Raw genomic sequence first — 18413 nt, 5'->3', positions numbered from 1 at the left:
GTCCAAAAATTCAGGAAAAATATAAGAGATTTTATAAAAAGTGCTTATTTTTTGTACTTTAAATTGCAAGTTGTAGACAAAAACAAGCCGTGGATGCCTCGAATAGTTTGCAAAATGTGCTGTGAACACTTGAGACAGTTGGTCAATGGTAAAAGAAGCCATATGAGATTCGGGGTGCCTATGCAATGGAGAGAACAAAAAAATCACTTCGATAACTGTGGTGTTACTGTTAAAAAAATGATATATCCAAACGTTCGCTAAGAGACCTTTACCACATTCAGAGGAAGCACCTGTTCCAACATTTTACTCTACCCGTGAATCATCGAATAGTGAACTGTCTAGCGATAGTGATATCGAAGAAATAGCGTCTACTGAGCCAACAACTTTTACCCAAGTAGAATTAAACGATCTAATAAGGGATTTTGAATTATCTAAGGAATCTGCAGAAGTGTTGGCTTCTAGATTAAAAGAAAAAAATTTGTTGGCTACAGGTACGAAAGTGGCTCTCTACCGTACAAGAGTGCAAGACTTGCTGCCATTTTTTAATTCGGAAAATGATATGGTTTTTTGTTCAGATGTGCAAGGCCTTCTCAAAATAGGTCCTTCAGAATACCACCCAAATGAATGGCGTCTCTTCATAGACAGCTCTAAACGAAGCCTTAAGTGTGGTATTTTACACAATGGCAACCAATATGGTTCAATTCCCATTGCTCATTCAACTAAATTAAAGGAAGAATATCAAAATATTGCACTTGTTTTAGACAAAATCAAGTATAACGAACATAATTGGAGTATTTGTGTAGATCTAAAGATGGTTAACTTTTTGTTAGGACAACAAAGTGGGTACACCAAATACCTATGTTTTTATTGCCTGTGGGATAGTCGTGCCGAGCACCAACACTGGACAGAAAGGGACTGGCCTGTACGTGAGATGTTGGAAATGGGAAAGCAGAATGTGATAAACCCACCTTTAGTTAGAAGAGATTCAATTGTTTTGCCACCCTTACATATTAAACTGGGTCTAATGAAACAATTTGTGAAGGCGTTAACGAGAACGAGAACGAGAAAATTTCCTAGGCTAAGCATAGAAAAAATAAAAACGGGTATTTTTGATGGACCACAGATAAGAATGTTATAAAAGATACTGATTTTTCAAATTCAATGACCAGTTTGGAACTGCTTGCGTGGAATTCATTTGTTGAAGTTACTAACAACTTTCTGGGAAATCACAAGTCAAGTAACTACTCTGATATTGTTAACAACAGGCTAGAGAATTACATAAACTTAGGATGTAACATGTCCATCAAAGTCCATTATCTCCCCAGCCACCTTGACCAGTTTCCGGAGAATCTTGGTTCCTATAGCGAAGAACAAGGCAAACAGTTTCACCAGGACCTAAAAACTATGGAAGAGAGGTACCAAGGCCGATGGGATCAGCATATGATGGCTGACTACTTCTGGGGAATGCAACGTGATTGTCTTGCCATACCTCATTCACAAAAATCACGTAAACGAAAGTTTTTATGTAAATAAAATAAACAACAAAAAACTTTTTTTTTCACAGTAAAAATTTACTAAAATAGAATATATTAGGAAGATCTACGCGGATATAAAAAAGTTAAATGTCTTTGAAAACAGAATTTATAGGAGATTGTTTTAAAATAATTTACATATGCACTAGAGGTTTACGCCGATCACTTTATCGGCGGCGGCGGCGTAGGCTCTATTATATACCGGTGGCGGCGGCGTAGGCGGCGCGCCGGCGTACGCCGGTGTTCTTACGTTAAAAGCTTGATTTTTCTATTTAAAAAAATAATATTTAGGAAAGGTTTTTTTTGTTTATACGTATTTAAGGAAATCAACGAGTTGGCCATTTCGGAAAGATCCGGGGGTTTTGCAGCAAAATCTCGCAGACCCTTCAAACATTTTCAGGAGTAGCTCCTTGCGAAGGGATTGTCCCTCGTTCGCTTGCTCCAGAGAGGCTTCGAACCTAACCCCGGTCTTTGGAATTGGTACTACTGCGTCTGCTGAAAAGAAATAGGGATACATAAAATAGTCACAGTTTTGCCTGTATATCTCGTGCAAAGCGTAGTTTCACCTAGGGTTAACTCCTAATAATCGTCGCGAACACAATTTCTTTAAATCATTTGTCGCTCCTTGGCGGTCACGCATAAAGGCGACTCAGGGTTGCTATTAATGGTCTATTAATACTCATGACTCTCGTGGCACAGGGTTCCTCCAGTTTTTTCGGCTGTTTTTAAGAGCTACAATTCCCGATGTGCGAACAGTAGGAACCCCGACCACCAGTCGCTACCACGCCTCCTGAGCCTCACACCATATGCCAGTACAGAAGCTATAGGACTGCGATTTCGAACTCATACCTTCGTCGAGGTCACTTTCCTAGAAGCTCTAGGTGTAGCTCCGAAGACTTTCCAGCGGATGCTTTTGTCGCGCTATGCTGCCGAGCTACACCAGAGAAACACCTTGAAACGTTAGGGAGTGACTATTCGGCCAAAGATGCCGCCCTCGAAATCATAAGCAGTCTAAGTGGATGTCATTGCGACATGGGTGAAAATCGTATAATCCTCGGCACATCTACATAATTAAAATTTTACAAGGACCCTGGATAAAATTTTTAAAATGTAGACCAAAGATTGCAGACGTTTGTGTTCACAACATTGATTTCAATAGTCTTCGTTAAATTAAATTTAGAATGAAAGTCGACGGATTTTAAGTTGAAAGTTGTTAACTACTGTTTTCCGGCCTTACGATATAGGAGCTCATTATGGATGACCGCGTAGCTTCAGTTTTCAGACAAGTTCGAATGTCCAATACGTTAGGATAGTATCACACACGGCCATTAGTTCCACTGTCTTGGGAAAGCTTTTGCTTCACCACTTTGACTGTTCTTGCGAAGGACAAAGCCTCACCTGGTAGATATATGTGCCTAAGTGTTCACATTTGTAAAAGGAGCCGTAACGTGTAGGTGATATTTAAACTTGGTTGATAGGCTATAATCAATGTGATTCACTCCAAGGGACTAGTTTTGGATATGGCCGCCAACTTTAGAAAATGTCAAACCGTGAGACGGGTGTTGAAGGATGAAGTGTGAAAATCAAAATTAACATTTCAGACGCTATTGTATAGTTTCGCAAATAAACAACAGATGTTTGAATGCAAGACTTAGTGATTTTTCAAACCCTTCTCATAAGTACATACATATATCCTCAACTTAAGTATGAGGTAAGAATAATTTCAAAGGAGTGTTTATGCCCCTAGAACCTACCAAAGGATTTTGCATCACTGATTTCGCTTATTCTTGAGGACAATTTAAAAACATGTTCGCCTTGGTTCATTTTATTTGAATTAATTGTTCATTATTAATTTTTTCAAAAATGCAAAGTGAGCATATAAATTTATTATATAACTTGCCTTTTAGTGTTTTGTTTTAATAACTTGCTGAATTCGGTGATGCAAAGTTCGTGTTAAGCTGACATCGAAAGCGCCTGTTATTTTAAACAACTTTTGAATAGTTATAAAGAGTTAAATTACGCAATTAGTTTCTTATAACTGGCAGTGATGCGCATCCGTTGATACCACTTTCGACCATATCCGACCAATTTTCGACATGAACAATAAATGGCCGAAACAGTCTTAAACGAGTAGAAAATATAGTAACGCGCCGGACGCCGCGCCGATATTTTTGACATTCGGCGGCGGCGTGCGAAAAACGACCAAAATCGGCGGCGGCGGCGGCGTTTATCGGCGGCGTATATCTCTAATATGCACTGGTTGACAAATTATTCGAGCAAACCGTGATTAAAAATGAAAAAATTTAATAAAAAATTTAATTTTTCACATTATTTTGGCAATTTGTCTGACGTTTGTGACGACGTATTAACAACTTGTATACTGATAGAAGCGGCGAAATGTACTATTTTCAACGACATCAAAACTGTATTGATAGAATAAACAGAAACAAAGTTATGGAGCCATACATGCCTTAACCTCTTAAAAAGGGGTTCTTGACCCTATCTAGAAAACTTTACGTAGCATTAAAAAAGTAAGTATACAGTTTTTATCAGGGTACCTAGTACTACCAAATTTGGTTACAAGTAGAGCTGCACCAAAATCACTGTTGACCAGGGTAATCGATTTTACTCCAAAATTTCGCAAAAGAAACTAATATTTCGTTGAATTCCTCAGCTCTTTAACAACGTGTGACACCTCCATAGCATAGAGATCTCATAGACTGGCAACATTTGAATGACATTTCTCCCCATTCCTCTTTTACTGCCTTTAATTCTTCTTATGCCTTTTTAAGATCAGGTAAGCAGCACTGTCGTCGCATTTCTTACAATTGCTAGCACCATATATTTCCGAGTTACGTTTAAACACAGTTTTGTGCTAATGTCCATCATAAAAGACGCGTGTATCATGAAGCCTTAACCTCTATTCCTTTTTGTGTGTATGTATATACAACACTGCAAAACAATAGAAATATATTGCGATACAAGCTTTCTTAATATTTGGAAGCGAGTACACTGCCTATAATATCAGTCAAGGTGTCCATTGTTTCAATCCTTTCTCCTTGTTGTTGTGGGTCGCCAGAGCCTCGTCTGTTAGTGAAACAGGATTCGCCGTTGATAGTTGGGGTTGACAATTGGGTTTGTAGAAGCTATATATTGCGCTGGCAAACTGAAGGGTTGCGCTACACAGCTCCTTTAATCTGGTATTTTAGTCGCCTCTTACGACAGGCATACCTACCGCGGGTATATTCTGACCCCCTAACCTGCTGGGGAATCCTTTCTTCTATTACTATTATTTAAAGAGTTCAGCTTAAAAATATGTTACAACAACTTACGGTGCGCCATCCGTGGTTTGTATTCCGATTTCACACGAACTTGGTTGTAATATAGCAACATATCAAACTCGTACAAGGTAAAAAATGGCAAAAACTTAATTACCTGTACTTTAATTTTTTAAAAGGGACAATTTACGTTCACCACGGCTTTACAATAATGTCCGACTAACGGGCACTTCGCCTTCTGATAGAGTAAATAATACACCACTGAGGTGTACAATTCACGAATAAGATGGCGCCGAAAACACACAAGAATTAGGAACAGCGCTCCTCCCAGCGGGTTAGGGGGTCAGAATATACCCGAGGTAGGTATGCCTGTCGTAAGAGGCGACTAAAATACCAGATTCAAGGGGCTGTGTAGCGCAACCCTTTCAGGTTGCCAGCGCAATATACAGCTTCTCCGCCCAATCTTCTAACCTCACCAACCCGTCGCGAATCCAGGTTCACTAACAGACGAGGCTCTGGCAACGCCAAGCTCCTCATGGAACTTGGGGGTGGGGAGGAATGGATGGCCTGAAGGTTTAATGTGGCCATATAAATCGTTCCCGAGATGGTCGTTCTAGCACCTTAATGGTGCTGTTACCAGAGCGTACCGGATCTGTATCCGACAATGGGCCATCACATCTACAACACATCCCAAAGCCTTCGCGGAGAAACCTTATCGCTACAACAACAACAACAGGTACAGCGCTGTAAATGTGAAAAGTTTCAATTGCATTCCTAATTCAGTAATTGATAAGAACACTGTTCTTCAGGGGCTTCTAGCTTTGAAACTGGTTTTTTCTCCGGGTCCTGATGGGGTTCCTAGTTGTGTGCTCAAATTCTGTGCGGTTAATTTATCTGAGCCGATATATAAATTATTCCAATTATCTATAGAATCTCTCCTTTGATCTGGAAGAAATTTTATTGTACCTTTGCACAAAAAAGGTATTAGGTCTAGTCTCGGGAACTATAGAGGTACAGCTAAGCTTTCAGCTATTCCCAAAACATTTGAGCAAATAATTACATATTAACTTCAACGCATGTGCAGCTCCAGCATGGTTTTGTGCAGCGCACAGTGGCATTTTTGCTTGGTATAGACGCGAAAAAGTAAAAAATTTTGAAGTAATTTTTTTTATTTGAATGCAATTTGTTTTCAAAACGTCCACAGTATATAACGGTAGTTATCATTTCTTATAATTATTGTTCTTCATTGCATAATGTGCTGTCAAACTGTGAGTTGTTGATGACGCCCGAAGTAGTGCAATTTACAGAAGTGAAATAACGCATGGTTTAAAATTAAATAAAACTTTGTGGTGAAACAAAAGCTAAAATATTTTTTGGGGAGTTTAATGATCCGTATCTGACTAAGACCCTGCACATATCGTTGGTACGACCAATCTGAGAGTATTGTTCGTGTTTCTGGTGCCCAGGATATCAAAACTTGATAAAACGTATTGAGTCGGTACAGAAGCAATTTTCACTACGTTGTCTATTCAAGTTTGCATCTGCCACCATATAGAAATAGGTTTCTCCTTATTAATCTGCCAACTTTAGAAAATCGAAGAACTTTACTCGGGGTAATGCCTTTTCATTTACCACTTTGCCGGTAAATAATCCCTTGAGTAACTGGTGCTCGCGCTACAACTTGTATAACTGCATCAGCTTTGCATAATTCAATACCCTCACGTCTGGCCTGATATTTTGAAATTTCTTTCATATGTATGGTTGAATTTAATGTATACATTTGTATTTAATTATTTTTAATTGTAACATTAATTTATGTTAATATTTCATCTTAGTAGTCGACCACTTTGTGTCTGTGTCGACTTTAATCCAAATAAATAAAAATAATATAAAATAAAACTATGACTATGAAGTAAGTGAGTCCTGGTAGTGGTAGTTAGGCACCCAATTGCCTAGTTAAACATAAGTGGTTATGACACACCGTACTGTATTTTTTCTAAATATTTAGATACCAAAGATGTTATGAAAACTTGTTGGCTGTTTGCAGAGCCGTAGAGAGAAAATCAAGGTCCGGGACTAAACAATTTACCACCCCGCCCCATAAAAAATCCACTAATACATTTGATTAATTTGAATTAATGACGTCTCATTCATGAATCATTATTGATGGATTAGATCAAACAAAATTTTTGCCACATCAACTAAATGATTTTTGGACTAAGAGCTGAAAATAAAATTTACACAGAATATTTACTATTTATACTGTTTTATTGTAACGTAGAAATAAATTCTCTTTTAACAGCCACATATTGTTTCAAATAATCTTTTCTAGTTATTTGGTAACATTTTAATACATTTCTGATAAATTTAATGATGATTATAAATTTTAATTATTCAATATAGAAGGTTCGGATATCAAAGGGTGGCTTTTCTCGCTTTTTCCGCTGCAAAATTTTTTATAATAATATCAAAATTTAACTGTCTTGCCAAAACGGATTCAACACAAAGCGTGCAAGTCCTGAAACTCGCTCTTGAGATCAATACGATCTATGAAAGTTTTTGATCCTTGAAAGGACGCTGAAGGAACGTTCTGCACTAGCTACAGTGACAGGTATAGTGCAAAAGATACGTAAAGCAACACAAATGTTGGGGAAAATCGTATACAGATTTTGAACATATGTAGATGGCATTTAGCAATTCCAATGGTGACAGACCGTTATGAAAATTTCCTTCGTAAATGTGTTTCAAGTGAATTATTTCGGATTATAAGCTTTGAGAAATGTCCGACTTGTATTTTTCCACAAATTTTGCTGCGCTCGCCCGAACCGTAGTTTTATCCATGTCTTCAAATTTCCACAAAAAGGAAAACGTCTCGCTCAATTTTCTCATAGCTGCAAATCGTTCAGTAATGCCAGTGATTACCGAATCGACGATCACCAAGAATGTATTGTTTTTAAAATCAGAATCTGGATCATCCGTAATCATCTCATTTCCATTATCTTCAAAACGTCTTTTGGGTTTTCTCTTTCGAATGTCCGGAAACTTTGGCGAGATGTTCAATTGAATAGCAACTGTTTTGTATTCGTTTAAAATTGTTTCCCATTGGTTCCTGATCAACTTCAAATCATCTAGTAAGGCGCCTAGATGTCGGACCTTAACATCTATGGTGGCGTCTCTAGCTTGGAGGACCACGTTTCTTTCATTAATGGTAGTCAGTATTTTGAACCAAATTGAAGACAGCAAGATACATTCTAACTTGTTGATGTACTTGAGAATGCCGGTTACATCGCCGTATGCTTGCGCAGTCAAATTTGGCTTTGGCTGAAAGACTATGAAGAGAGCTCGGTACATTTTTTTTTGAGGATGTCCCATCGTTGTGGAGTGCTGCTGAAAGTAGTAAAACATTTTTGTACAACTCCGAAGAAAGTAATTGCAGCCGTGCAACATTCTGCAGCATCAAGACCACATAAATTCAGACTGTGGGTTGCACAAGGCGAGTAATCAGCATTCGAGTTTTTGTCGAGAATGTGACGTAGTGCTCCGTTGTATAATATTGGCGCCGTTATCGTACCCTTTTGCACGACAATCTTTTACTGCGATTTCATGTTTACCTAGAGTATGGCAAATTATATCAGCGATTTCTGACCAGTTTTTGGTTACAATTCACGAAAGCCAAAAACCGTTCTTGAAATTTAAAACTTGTTGCTTTCGAATTGAAATGGAGTTAGCGCAAAATGAACGTAGTCAACGTTACTGGCATCAGGCACAGCATCAACGATAATAGCAAAATACTTGGCTTTCTTGCTTTTATCTAATATAGTTTCCCTCACGTGCTTTGCACAAATTTCTATAAACTCGTTGGTCTGAATGTCTGGAGAAAGATAGTGAACTTGTAAACGTTTGTGCTGCTGTTGTGAAATCCTAACTTTCTCCAAATGATCTCTAAGTATCTGATCATAATGGCTTATGAGATCTTAGATGCCCAAAAAATGTCCATCATTTCGTTCACCAAGATATATACCTTTGCCTTTGAAAGCTAGGCCTCTTTCACCCAAAAATAAAATAGTGTCCAGAATTCTATATAAAATTTCTTTCCACTTTTGAGTTTGAGTGATTAGCTGTTCATTGATAAGTGTATCAATTGTAGCCTCCTTTTGAAATAGATTTTGTAAAGATCGCCTTGAATATAACATTTAATGTGATCTTGAGTATTTTCGTGTGATGGCAGTTTATCGTATAGCTTCTTCATACCTGGAATTTCGAATATCCGCCAGACCAACAAATTTTTGGTAGATTTAAAGTATTGGTGCTTAAAATACGACATGGTAGGCAATAAAAAGCATTGCTACTGGCACTCTATACAAACCAGTCACCCTCCACTTTCTCCCCATTTGGCAAGATTCTGTTAAACAACGTGGTAGGAAATGCATCGTCATGACAATCACGTAGAAAAATAACAGGACACTTTTGATGACCTCGACGAATTATTTCGTTGACTTCTTCAGATTACAAAAACTGATTATTCACGGTACCGATATCGAAGTCGTTTAAATAAACTGGACTTTCGATACAGAGTTGGTGGTATTGTTGGAAGACTTTTTGAAGATGAACCTTCATCAGTGTTACCACGAAAACTTTACGATTTCGGATTCATGTAAATATACATTTTTGTTTGATGTTTTTATTGTCCCCTCACTGTTCGAAGGCCCAAGCAAAAAATCATTATCATTATTCGTTGCTTTTGAAATTCGGCTTAAAATTTGCACATGGAACAACTAAAGACTCTCCTGAATTTAAACAAATTCTTAATACCTATAATCGCGGGCCCCTGAGAAACCCCGGGCCCGGAGGGAATCCCCCCCCCCATTCCCCCTCCTCTCGTCGGGCCTAACTGTTTGAATTGGTAAACAAGCGCAAAAACCAGAACATCATACGTAATAACGATTTAAACAATATAACCCTGAAGATAAAAAACAACTTAATTCAAAGAGTAAATGAAATGAAGTACTTAGGAGTTTTAATTGATGAAAACCTGAATTTTGGAAAACATATAAATTATCTTGAAAGAAAAATTGCGCAGAAAATAGGATTCATGTACAGAACATGTAAACTTATTAGTCAGCGTCATAAAATAATGGTGTATCGTTCAATTATTGAGCCGCACTTTATATACTGCCCTACAATTCTGCTGATAGCGAGTGATATGCAAATTAAAAGACCACAAATACAACAAAACAAGGCAATGCGATTTATGTTAAAATGTCCCCAAAGAACATCAAAAACTATAATGCTGAATCGGTTAAACTGGCTTAGTATAAAAGAGTCAATAAGTTACTTCACTTTGAAATTTATACATCATGTAAGATTAGGAATGCTACCGAGTTACCTGAGCAATAAAATATTCAGACCAATTCTAAATATTCTCGCGGAATTTTGTTCTCGCGGATTTTGTTATTCCCGCGGAAAAATTGCTCCAACTCTTTTCTCCTAGGGAGAAGAAAAATTGGGGAATAGGAATTTCGAATTTTCGAAGTCAGCTGTTTTGTCAATTGAAATTTCGTTGCGCATTTCTTATTTTGTTTAAAAAATTGAAAAGTTTAATTATTGTTGCGAATTTGTTTGAAATTAAGAAATAAGGTATAAACAATGCACATTATTGCATTTCATGTGGTATACACTGAAATGAGTAATGAATTGGTGCCACAGCAACATCAACAGAGGAGCATAAGAAGAAGACCGGCGGGATAACACAAATCCGCCGGAGTTGCCTGCTTTCATTCTGCAAAGCAATTTTCTGGCGGCCACGTCGAGTTGAGTTCGCCTTTCGCCATATGCCAAAATCTAATTAAACCTTCTTTAAAAATCCTTGTGCAATTTCTGGATGGATGCATCAAATATACAAAGAGCTCTTCCGTTGCTTATGATATACTTTTCGACTTAAAATAAAGAATATTGTTGCTGTTGTTGTTGTATTAACAGTGAGAATATTGTGGTAGAATGTAAATACATATTTTAGCGCAAATTTGTACAAATAAGTGTTCTTTCTTAAAAGAACGAATTTCCGTTAACTATTTTGATGCATTCCCTTCAATTTAACTAGTGAAAAAACTCCTATGAAATGGCAAAGAAATCTCCCTCTCCCTCACATTCATAAATTAAATTAAAGGGAATGCATCAAAATAGTTAAAGGAAATTCGTTCTTTTAAGAAAGAACACTTATTTGTACAAATTTGTGCTAAAATATGTATGTACATTCTACCACAATATCCTCACTGTTAATACAACAACAACTACAACCACAATATTCTTTATTTTAAGTCGAAAAGTATATCATAAGCAACGGTAGAGCTCTTGGTATACATATTTGATGCAGCCATCCAGAAATTGCGCAAGGATTTTTTAATAAGGCTTAAATAGATTTTGGCATATGACGAAGGACGAATTCAACTCAACTTGGCCGTCAGAAAATTGCTTTGCAGAATGAAAGCAGGCAACTCCGGCAGATTTGTGTTATGCGGCCGTCTTCTTCTTATGCTCCGCTGTTGATGTTATGCTTGATGTTGCTGTGGCACCAATTCATTACTCATTTCAGTGAATACCACATGAAATGCAATAATGTGCATTGTTTATACCTTATTTCTTAATTTCAAACAAATTGGCAACAATAATTAAACTTTACAATTTTTTAAACAAAATAAGAAATGCGCAACGAAATTTCAATTGACAAAACAGCTAACTTCGAAAATTCGAAATTCCTATTCCCCAATTATTCTTCTCCCTAGGAGAAAAGAATTGGAGGAATTTTTCCGCGGGAATAAAAAAAAATCCGCGAGAATATTTAGAATTGGTCTGTTAGTCTTCTTCTAGCAAAAGCATAGCATTCGAAGAATCCACACAATCACAGAAGTGTCATCTTTGACAGAAGTACAGATCTAGTATGGTATACACCTATCCAATGCGATTGATCTCATTTTACTGACAAATCTTCTTTTGGAGAAGGGCCTGATGCTAGGATTGTTATTCAGTCCAACATTAAATTGATTATATCACATAGGATGTTTGTTTCAAGCTTTTCTCGAAATGTTTACTATTGAAAAGTTAAAATTGCCCCAGCCGTAACAGTTCAACCGTTTGTATGCAGTTTTGCTTTTGTTTTTTTAAAAGCAAAATTTAAAATTTTTCCCAACAATTAAAAATGTGTTAAATGTTGTAAAGGTGTTGTAAAGCAGCAATAAAAAAAAGTATTGACGAGGAAATTACAGAATATTTTATTTCATATCTACGAGTTGCCTTGATTGTGCTGGGTCCTTGAAGTTTTCCTAATAATGCAAAAGTATACTTAAAAAATAAATCTTAACTGTAAGAAATTTCAGCAATGTCATTTTTAAAACGGTGTTTCTATCTGTTTGGCTATTGCTGTGTGCGCGTATGTATATTTACAAGAGTAGCTTTGTACTTACCTCTCTTTGGTTTTGGAAAAGAATCGTGTAAATTAAAAACGACCTTGTCAACGTAGGTGCTGATGTCTGCCTCTTTCACACCACGCACATACAGTTCCCAATCATGTGTGAAGCCTTCTGGCGTTTTTTTGCTTCGCAATCTCGCAGTATGTCCAATCTCAAATTGCACTTTCACAGCCATCCCAAATAGATAGTACTGAGAGCGTTTGATGAATGTACGTTGTTTGTCCTTTTTATTAATTATTATCTTGACAAGCTAACTGTGGCGGTACCCAGTTGATCTACGTTTTTTTTTTTTCGTATGATCAGCGGGCTATAAGTTTTGTGCTATGATGCCTGCGCGGACACCTATTGTTGTTGTAAAAACATTTTTGTGTGAAATGCAGCGTACAGTTTTTATTATTTCTTCTTTTTTTCCATACACTCAAACGCACCATTCACTGTATCGCACCCAATCCATCCACTTGACTTCTCTTCTCGGTGTGGTATTCGTTTATCGTTTATGTTATCTCCTTGCACATGAAAACCTCAATTGGACTATCAATCTTTCAAGGGAGAAACAGTTAAAAAATAAGAACAACAATACATTAATAGTTAATACTCTACAAATGGTAATCAGATAATGAATTACAAAAAAAAATGATGTTGTCAAGCTTATGTGAGATGATTATGAACTTGAAAAATAGTAATGTAGTTGCTGTAAGTTAAGGGTATGATATACATGGCGAAATGCAAGTATAGGTATATATATGTACGTATATACTCAAATGTACTCTTCCTATTTATTTATTTATTTAGTCTAGTAACAAATGTTTAGTACAGACACTTAAGACTAAATGATCATTATCGTTAAAAACGAAACATATCCCACATGAGTACATGTATGTACATACACTGGTTTTTAAATATTTTATTTAAATACTCAGTATCAATGAAATTGAAGATATAAGTAGTATGTATACATATTGAATATGAACATACATACGTACATACATCCATAATAAATAAAAAATAGACGTTAGAAAAGTAGTTGGGGAAAATGCGCCGACGCGTAAGTAATAAATTGATGGTAATGGGCATTTCAGTAGCTCAGCGGCGCGTCATTGTACCACGTAGTCAGGCACACCATGAGGAGCTACATTCATAAGATAAGCATAACTATGTATGTATATTTGTATGAATGTTTGAATGCACCACCGAAATAGCTACACCGGCAGTAACAAAAGTGTTTTGTAATATGAACGGATTTTTTTTAAAGCTGTGATTTTCTCATATAAACTGGTTTTGAATGTTTACTTTGCTTTGTAACTTGGGTAATAGTCTAGTTGAGAGGTGTCAAACGACGCGTCTTGACATCAGTATTAATAATCCGAAGGCGGAAAATAAAAATTTTAACGTGTTCAAAAGATATTAACGAAAAACCGAAAAAAGGCCCGCGGGTACCTCCGAAACCGGGGGTCAGATCCATAGTATTTTTGCGCAGAACACATTTCTGCGTTGGCGGCCTTCGGCCGCGCTTATAAAAAATAACCCTGGGCTACGCCATGCCAAGTCCGGGTGTGTGGTATAACCGTGGCTACCGCCACGGTGATGCACAATTTTTTTGTGGGTACAAACACAACAACAACCACATGGGAATCGCCAACTTCAACTGCAAATATCTCCGGACAGAGATACAATTTTTCTTTTCCGCCTTCGGATTATTGTTCTCGAGATTAATACGCGTATTTTGACACCTCACTCGATATTTTTGGTAGCGTATTAGCAGTCGACCCCTCAACTAGACTATTACCGTTCCCTTGCGGCACCAATAAGTTCAAATTTTCTTAATTAATTTCATTCATTCATATTTCATAAAGGATAATTAATGGATAATTCTTTCATTTGTTTCTTTGCCTTTATGATTCATATATCACCCTATTATTAAACCTTAAACATTTTCAAAATATTGAAACAGTGAAAAAATCACTGCACCGATTCATAACTACCCGACGTCGAAGTCGACCACATGTCTGGCCGCATGTTTATACAGTACATACAGACTTGAGATACCATTACTGTAGGCTGCCATTGACACATTTCTTGTTTTTGAGTAAATCGAGGGTATCTACTTCTTGTTTTGCAGCTATTTACCCTAGCAGCATCTTATTGTCACATTTTCAGTAAATCCTGCTCACCTTCTCGATTGATTAGTGTGGTTGAGGATATTTGCCGCTACTGGTCCCGCTGCCACAGCAATCGTCGCCGTTTCCGTTAGTGTGGCTGAGGCTATATGCCCCTACTCACTTTTTCACTTCGATTTTTTCACGTTTGGTTGCCACTTTCTTTCACTCTGCAAATCTGTTTTATTTAATAAAACACTGCAACTTTCATGCAAATGATTAATTACCACTACACTTTGCACGTATCTGAGTATTTATATTCCTTAAATTATTTCATTTTCGTTAATGAAACTCAAATTTCTGAACTTTTCAACGAGGACGACCTCTTCTTTGCTGTTTCTAATTCTCGATGCCACTGTTTCAGATTTTTAATTCCACATTCCACTTTGTTATCGTTTACTTTTTCTTTAACCTACATTTTACTTGACACAGCTGGCAGTGCTGTAAAGGTTCGAAACTTTGTATAAGTTTCACAGCAAGGTTGCCACATTAGCTACTTCAACCAAAAATTAGGTCTTATGCATATAATTGCGGTTATTAGAATTAACTACCCTACAAGAATACTGACTATCATCTGATTGTCAGCAATGTCAACCTAACGATCAGCGCCTCATACAAACTTTCTATCACAAACTCAAGGGGACTTGCGCAAATGTGATGTAAACAACTGTGTACGTGTGAGTTTTTGTCTCCTTCTTATACACCAACATCGCCTACTGATTAAGTATATAGCCGTACTGCTCACTCGCATTCCTTTTCCTGGATCAGTGCTGACACTCTATAAAAAAGTGTCATAAATGCTAGTTTACTATAGACATCAGGTTTGACTGTTATACTATCATAAATGACCATTGTTATATTCCGCCAAAAATGAAACAATGCTTTTTGCTTTTTATTTACTTTATTTCATTACGTTTTTAATTTTGTACGTGATAAAAGCATAAGCGTTTCTTATTTGTTTAAAATAAATAGTTTTATAAGAATTCAAGTTCAGAATGTTCAATTTAAATTCAAAAAATAACAAAACTGGTTAAAATCGCTCTAAACTTTTTTTGTTTTGAACATATTTTTGTTGTGTTGTTCGGTGGTGGCTCTTCGCTAACGCTGCCCTGACGTCTTTTTCAAAATGCAAGGCTCCTGGTTTTTATGAAAGAAAAATGTACATTTCAAAACTCACACTTACTGAATATATTCCAAGGGATAACTTGTTACGTTCCTATGAAGCGTGGTCCAGATACGGCTAGAATATTAACATGCAAATGCAATAACAAATTGATCCTTATAGGTGAAATTGTTGTTGCATGTGCATGTTAAATCTCTATCCGTATCTGGATCTCGTTTCATTGGAATACGAGGATATTCCTGAAATTATTGAGGTTTTTCCGTAATGAACAAAATGTTTAATTTCTCAATATACATATACATGGTTTAATTTTCTATTCAATTTCTGTTGCACGACGAAAATTAATCTAAAAAGTTGAGGCCCTGTTTACATATATATATATATATATATATATATATATAACTCTTTCTGACCCCCTCCCTCCTCCCCCAGCCAGCTAGAGGGCTCAGAATATACCCGCGGTAGGTATGCCTATCGTAAAAAGCGGCTAGAATACCAAATTGATACAAGGGGCTCTGGCGTCCCCGAACTCCTGGTGGATCTAGGCGGTGGGAGGGCGTTATGACCTAGAAGGTTTCATGTGGTCATACCAAATCGTTCCAGAGATGGTCGGGCTAGTACCTTTATGGTGCTTGTTACGGAACACACCGGATCTGCATCCCGCAATGGACCTTCAATATCGATAACATTTGCATGTTAAATCTCTGTCCGTATCTGGATCACGTTTCATTGGAACACGAGGTGTGATTGTTAACAGCACAAATTTGAGATAAATCCCTCGCGAGAGCGAAAAAATGAGAGCGTTAACAAATGTTTCGTATCAAGTCATAATGTATGAGAAAATGCGTTGCATTTAGAATTTTTTGCCCTAAATGACGGGTATGGTGCAGTGCAAATGTGATATTATTTGAAAGATTGAAATGCCACAAAAAAGTAAAGAAAAAAATTTACTTTCAAATCAATATTTGAAGAAGATTTTTAAAGATCCCGTTAATTATGGCATACGTACGACCAAAACCTATGGTCACATCAGCGTAAAATACTCTCTTGCCAAGACCAAAGAGGATAGATATAATAGGAGCCGTCACTCGTTATTTTGTGGCAAGTAAGTCGCTGGAAATCAATAAATTGATGCCGAATGTTTTCTGTGACGGACATTTTTGAATTGCTCCCATTTATCCATGCGGTGTTGACACTTTATGCAAACATGATTTTTGGAAAGAGAATTGAATAATTAATTAAATACAGTCGGAAAAATAAACACAAATACTCCATGAAAATGTATAGAAGACATTTATAAACATCTCGCCAAAAAAAAAAGTAGCGACTACCTCACAGTTTACATCGAGTAAATGCGTAAAAAAACGAGTGACTGCTCTTATTATATCTATCCTCTTTGCGAGTGCCAAAGAGGATAAATAAATAAGAGCCACCAGTCTGCAACGAGTGGCCAATAACTCGCTGGAAATCAAAAAAAATTGATGTCTAATGTTTTCTGTGAGGGACATATTTAATTGTCTCCCATTTATCCATGCCGTGTAGGCACCTTATGCAAATAGAAGATATTTATGCACATCTCGCCCAAAAAAAGACCTGGGAGTACCCTAACGAATAACATTACGCAGAGTAACGAGTGACGTCTCTTATTATATTGTTACGAATATTAGCAACACTAAGGGGTACTGCCATCTCTAAGCCGATGATAAGAGTGATTTGTATGCACATCCATAAATCAATCATTATGTATCTACATAAACGAATCAATCATTGGGTCTACACATATGTACGTACACGCAGCGGAGAAGCAAAGCACAAACACATGCAGATATCTTATATGAGATATGCAATGATGATTGTTGAAGTATCGCTCACAAACACACGCGCATATGAGAGCTATACACGTACATCTGTAGTTATAACAGATATCCAACTAGTAGATTCTAGAACAGAAGCGCCTAGAAGATGCAACGAGGAAATCAAAGAGTATAAAAGGCAGCAATAGTAGAGGCGCTAAAATCAGTTTCGATTAAGCACGCTATCTGTTGAGCAATAGCAGTATTATTTTGAAAATCAGTTGTAGTGTTATTGTAAGTAACTTGAATAAAGGCCATTTTGCATTATTAAATATTGGAGTTATTTATTCAACAGTTTAGTGATTCAAACTTAGCAGAAGGTTGCAAATAAGAGGATTTGCAGTAAATTCGTTACAATATTTATCCCCTTTGGTACTATCAAAGAGGAAAATAAATAAGAACCTCCAGTCTGCTACGAGTGGCCAGTAACTCGCTGAAAATCAAAAAAATTGATGTCTAATGTTTTCTGTGAGGGATATTTTTAATTGTCTCCCATTTATCCATGCCGTGTAGGCACCTTATGCAAATGTTATTTTTGGAAAGACAATTAAATAATTAATTAAATACAGTCGGAAAAATAAAAACAAATATTCCACGAAAATGTATCGAAGACATTTATGCACATCTCGCCCAAAAAAAAAAAAACCTGGGAGTACCCTAACGAATAACATTACGCAGAGTAACGAGTGACGTCTCTTATTATATTTATCCTCTTTGGTACTATGTCCACGACCACAAATCACACACAGAAGATTGTGCATTCACGAGTTCAAAATTGCTTCGTTCTGCGTATATACGTCACTTTTGACTGCTTCAGCGAATGAAAGAAAGAGAGAAAAAACAAGAGCTAAAGGAAAATTACGCAAAAATTGCCCATAAAAACAGCTGAACGAATGTTTACATGCGCAATCCGCCACCTTCTATTATTCCATCATGGCCCACGACTGATCCGCAGCTATATTTGTTGAAATCGTCGTTGTGATCTATTAGTCGCTGTGACAAAAT

The 18413-nt window shown here is 36.9% G+C and overlaps 1 protein-coding gene across 1 annotated transcript in view; it reads right to left on the bottom strand.

The window, feature by feature from the left end:
• Window positions 1-14782, bottom strand: part of ear (ENL/AF9-related) — a 50841-nt gene extending 36059 nt beyond the window's left edge. The window contains exons 1-2 of the mRNA XM_067759473.1: window positions 14448-14782; window positions 12271-12815 (exon numbers count right to left, since the gene is read on the bottom strand). Of these exons, the coding sequence (XP_067615574.1) occupies window positions 12271-12451 (181 nt within the window). The 5' untranslated portion in view covers window positions 12452-12815; window positions 14448-14782. The remainder of the gene's footprint in view (window positions 1-12270; window positions 12816-14447) is intronic.
• Window positions 14783-18413: the final 3631 nt, after the last annotated feature.

The sequence above is a fragment of the Eurosta solidaginis genome, chromosome 1, assembly GCF_040869045.1.
Source record: "Eurosta solidaginis isolate ZX-2024a chromosome 1, ASM4086904v1, whole genome shotgun sequence".
Lineage (NCBI taxonomy): Eukaryota > Metazoa > Arthropoda > Insecta > Diptera > Tephritidae > Eurosta > Eurosta solidaginis.
The sequence above is the reverse complement of the archived record's forward strand: the minus strand, read 5'-3'. Positions and strand labels throughout refer to the sequence as shown.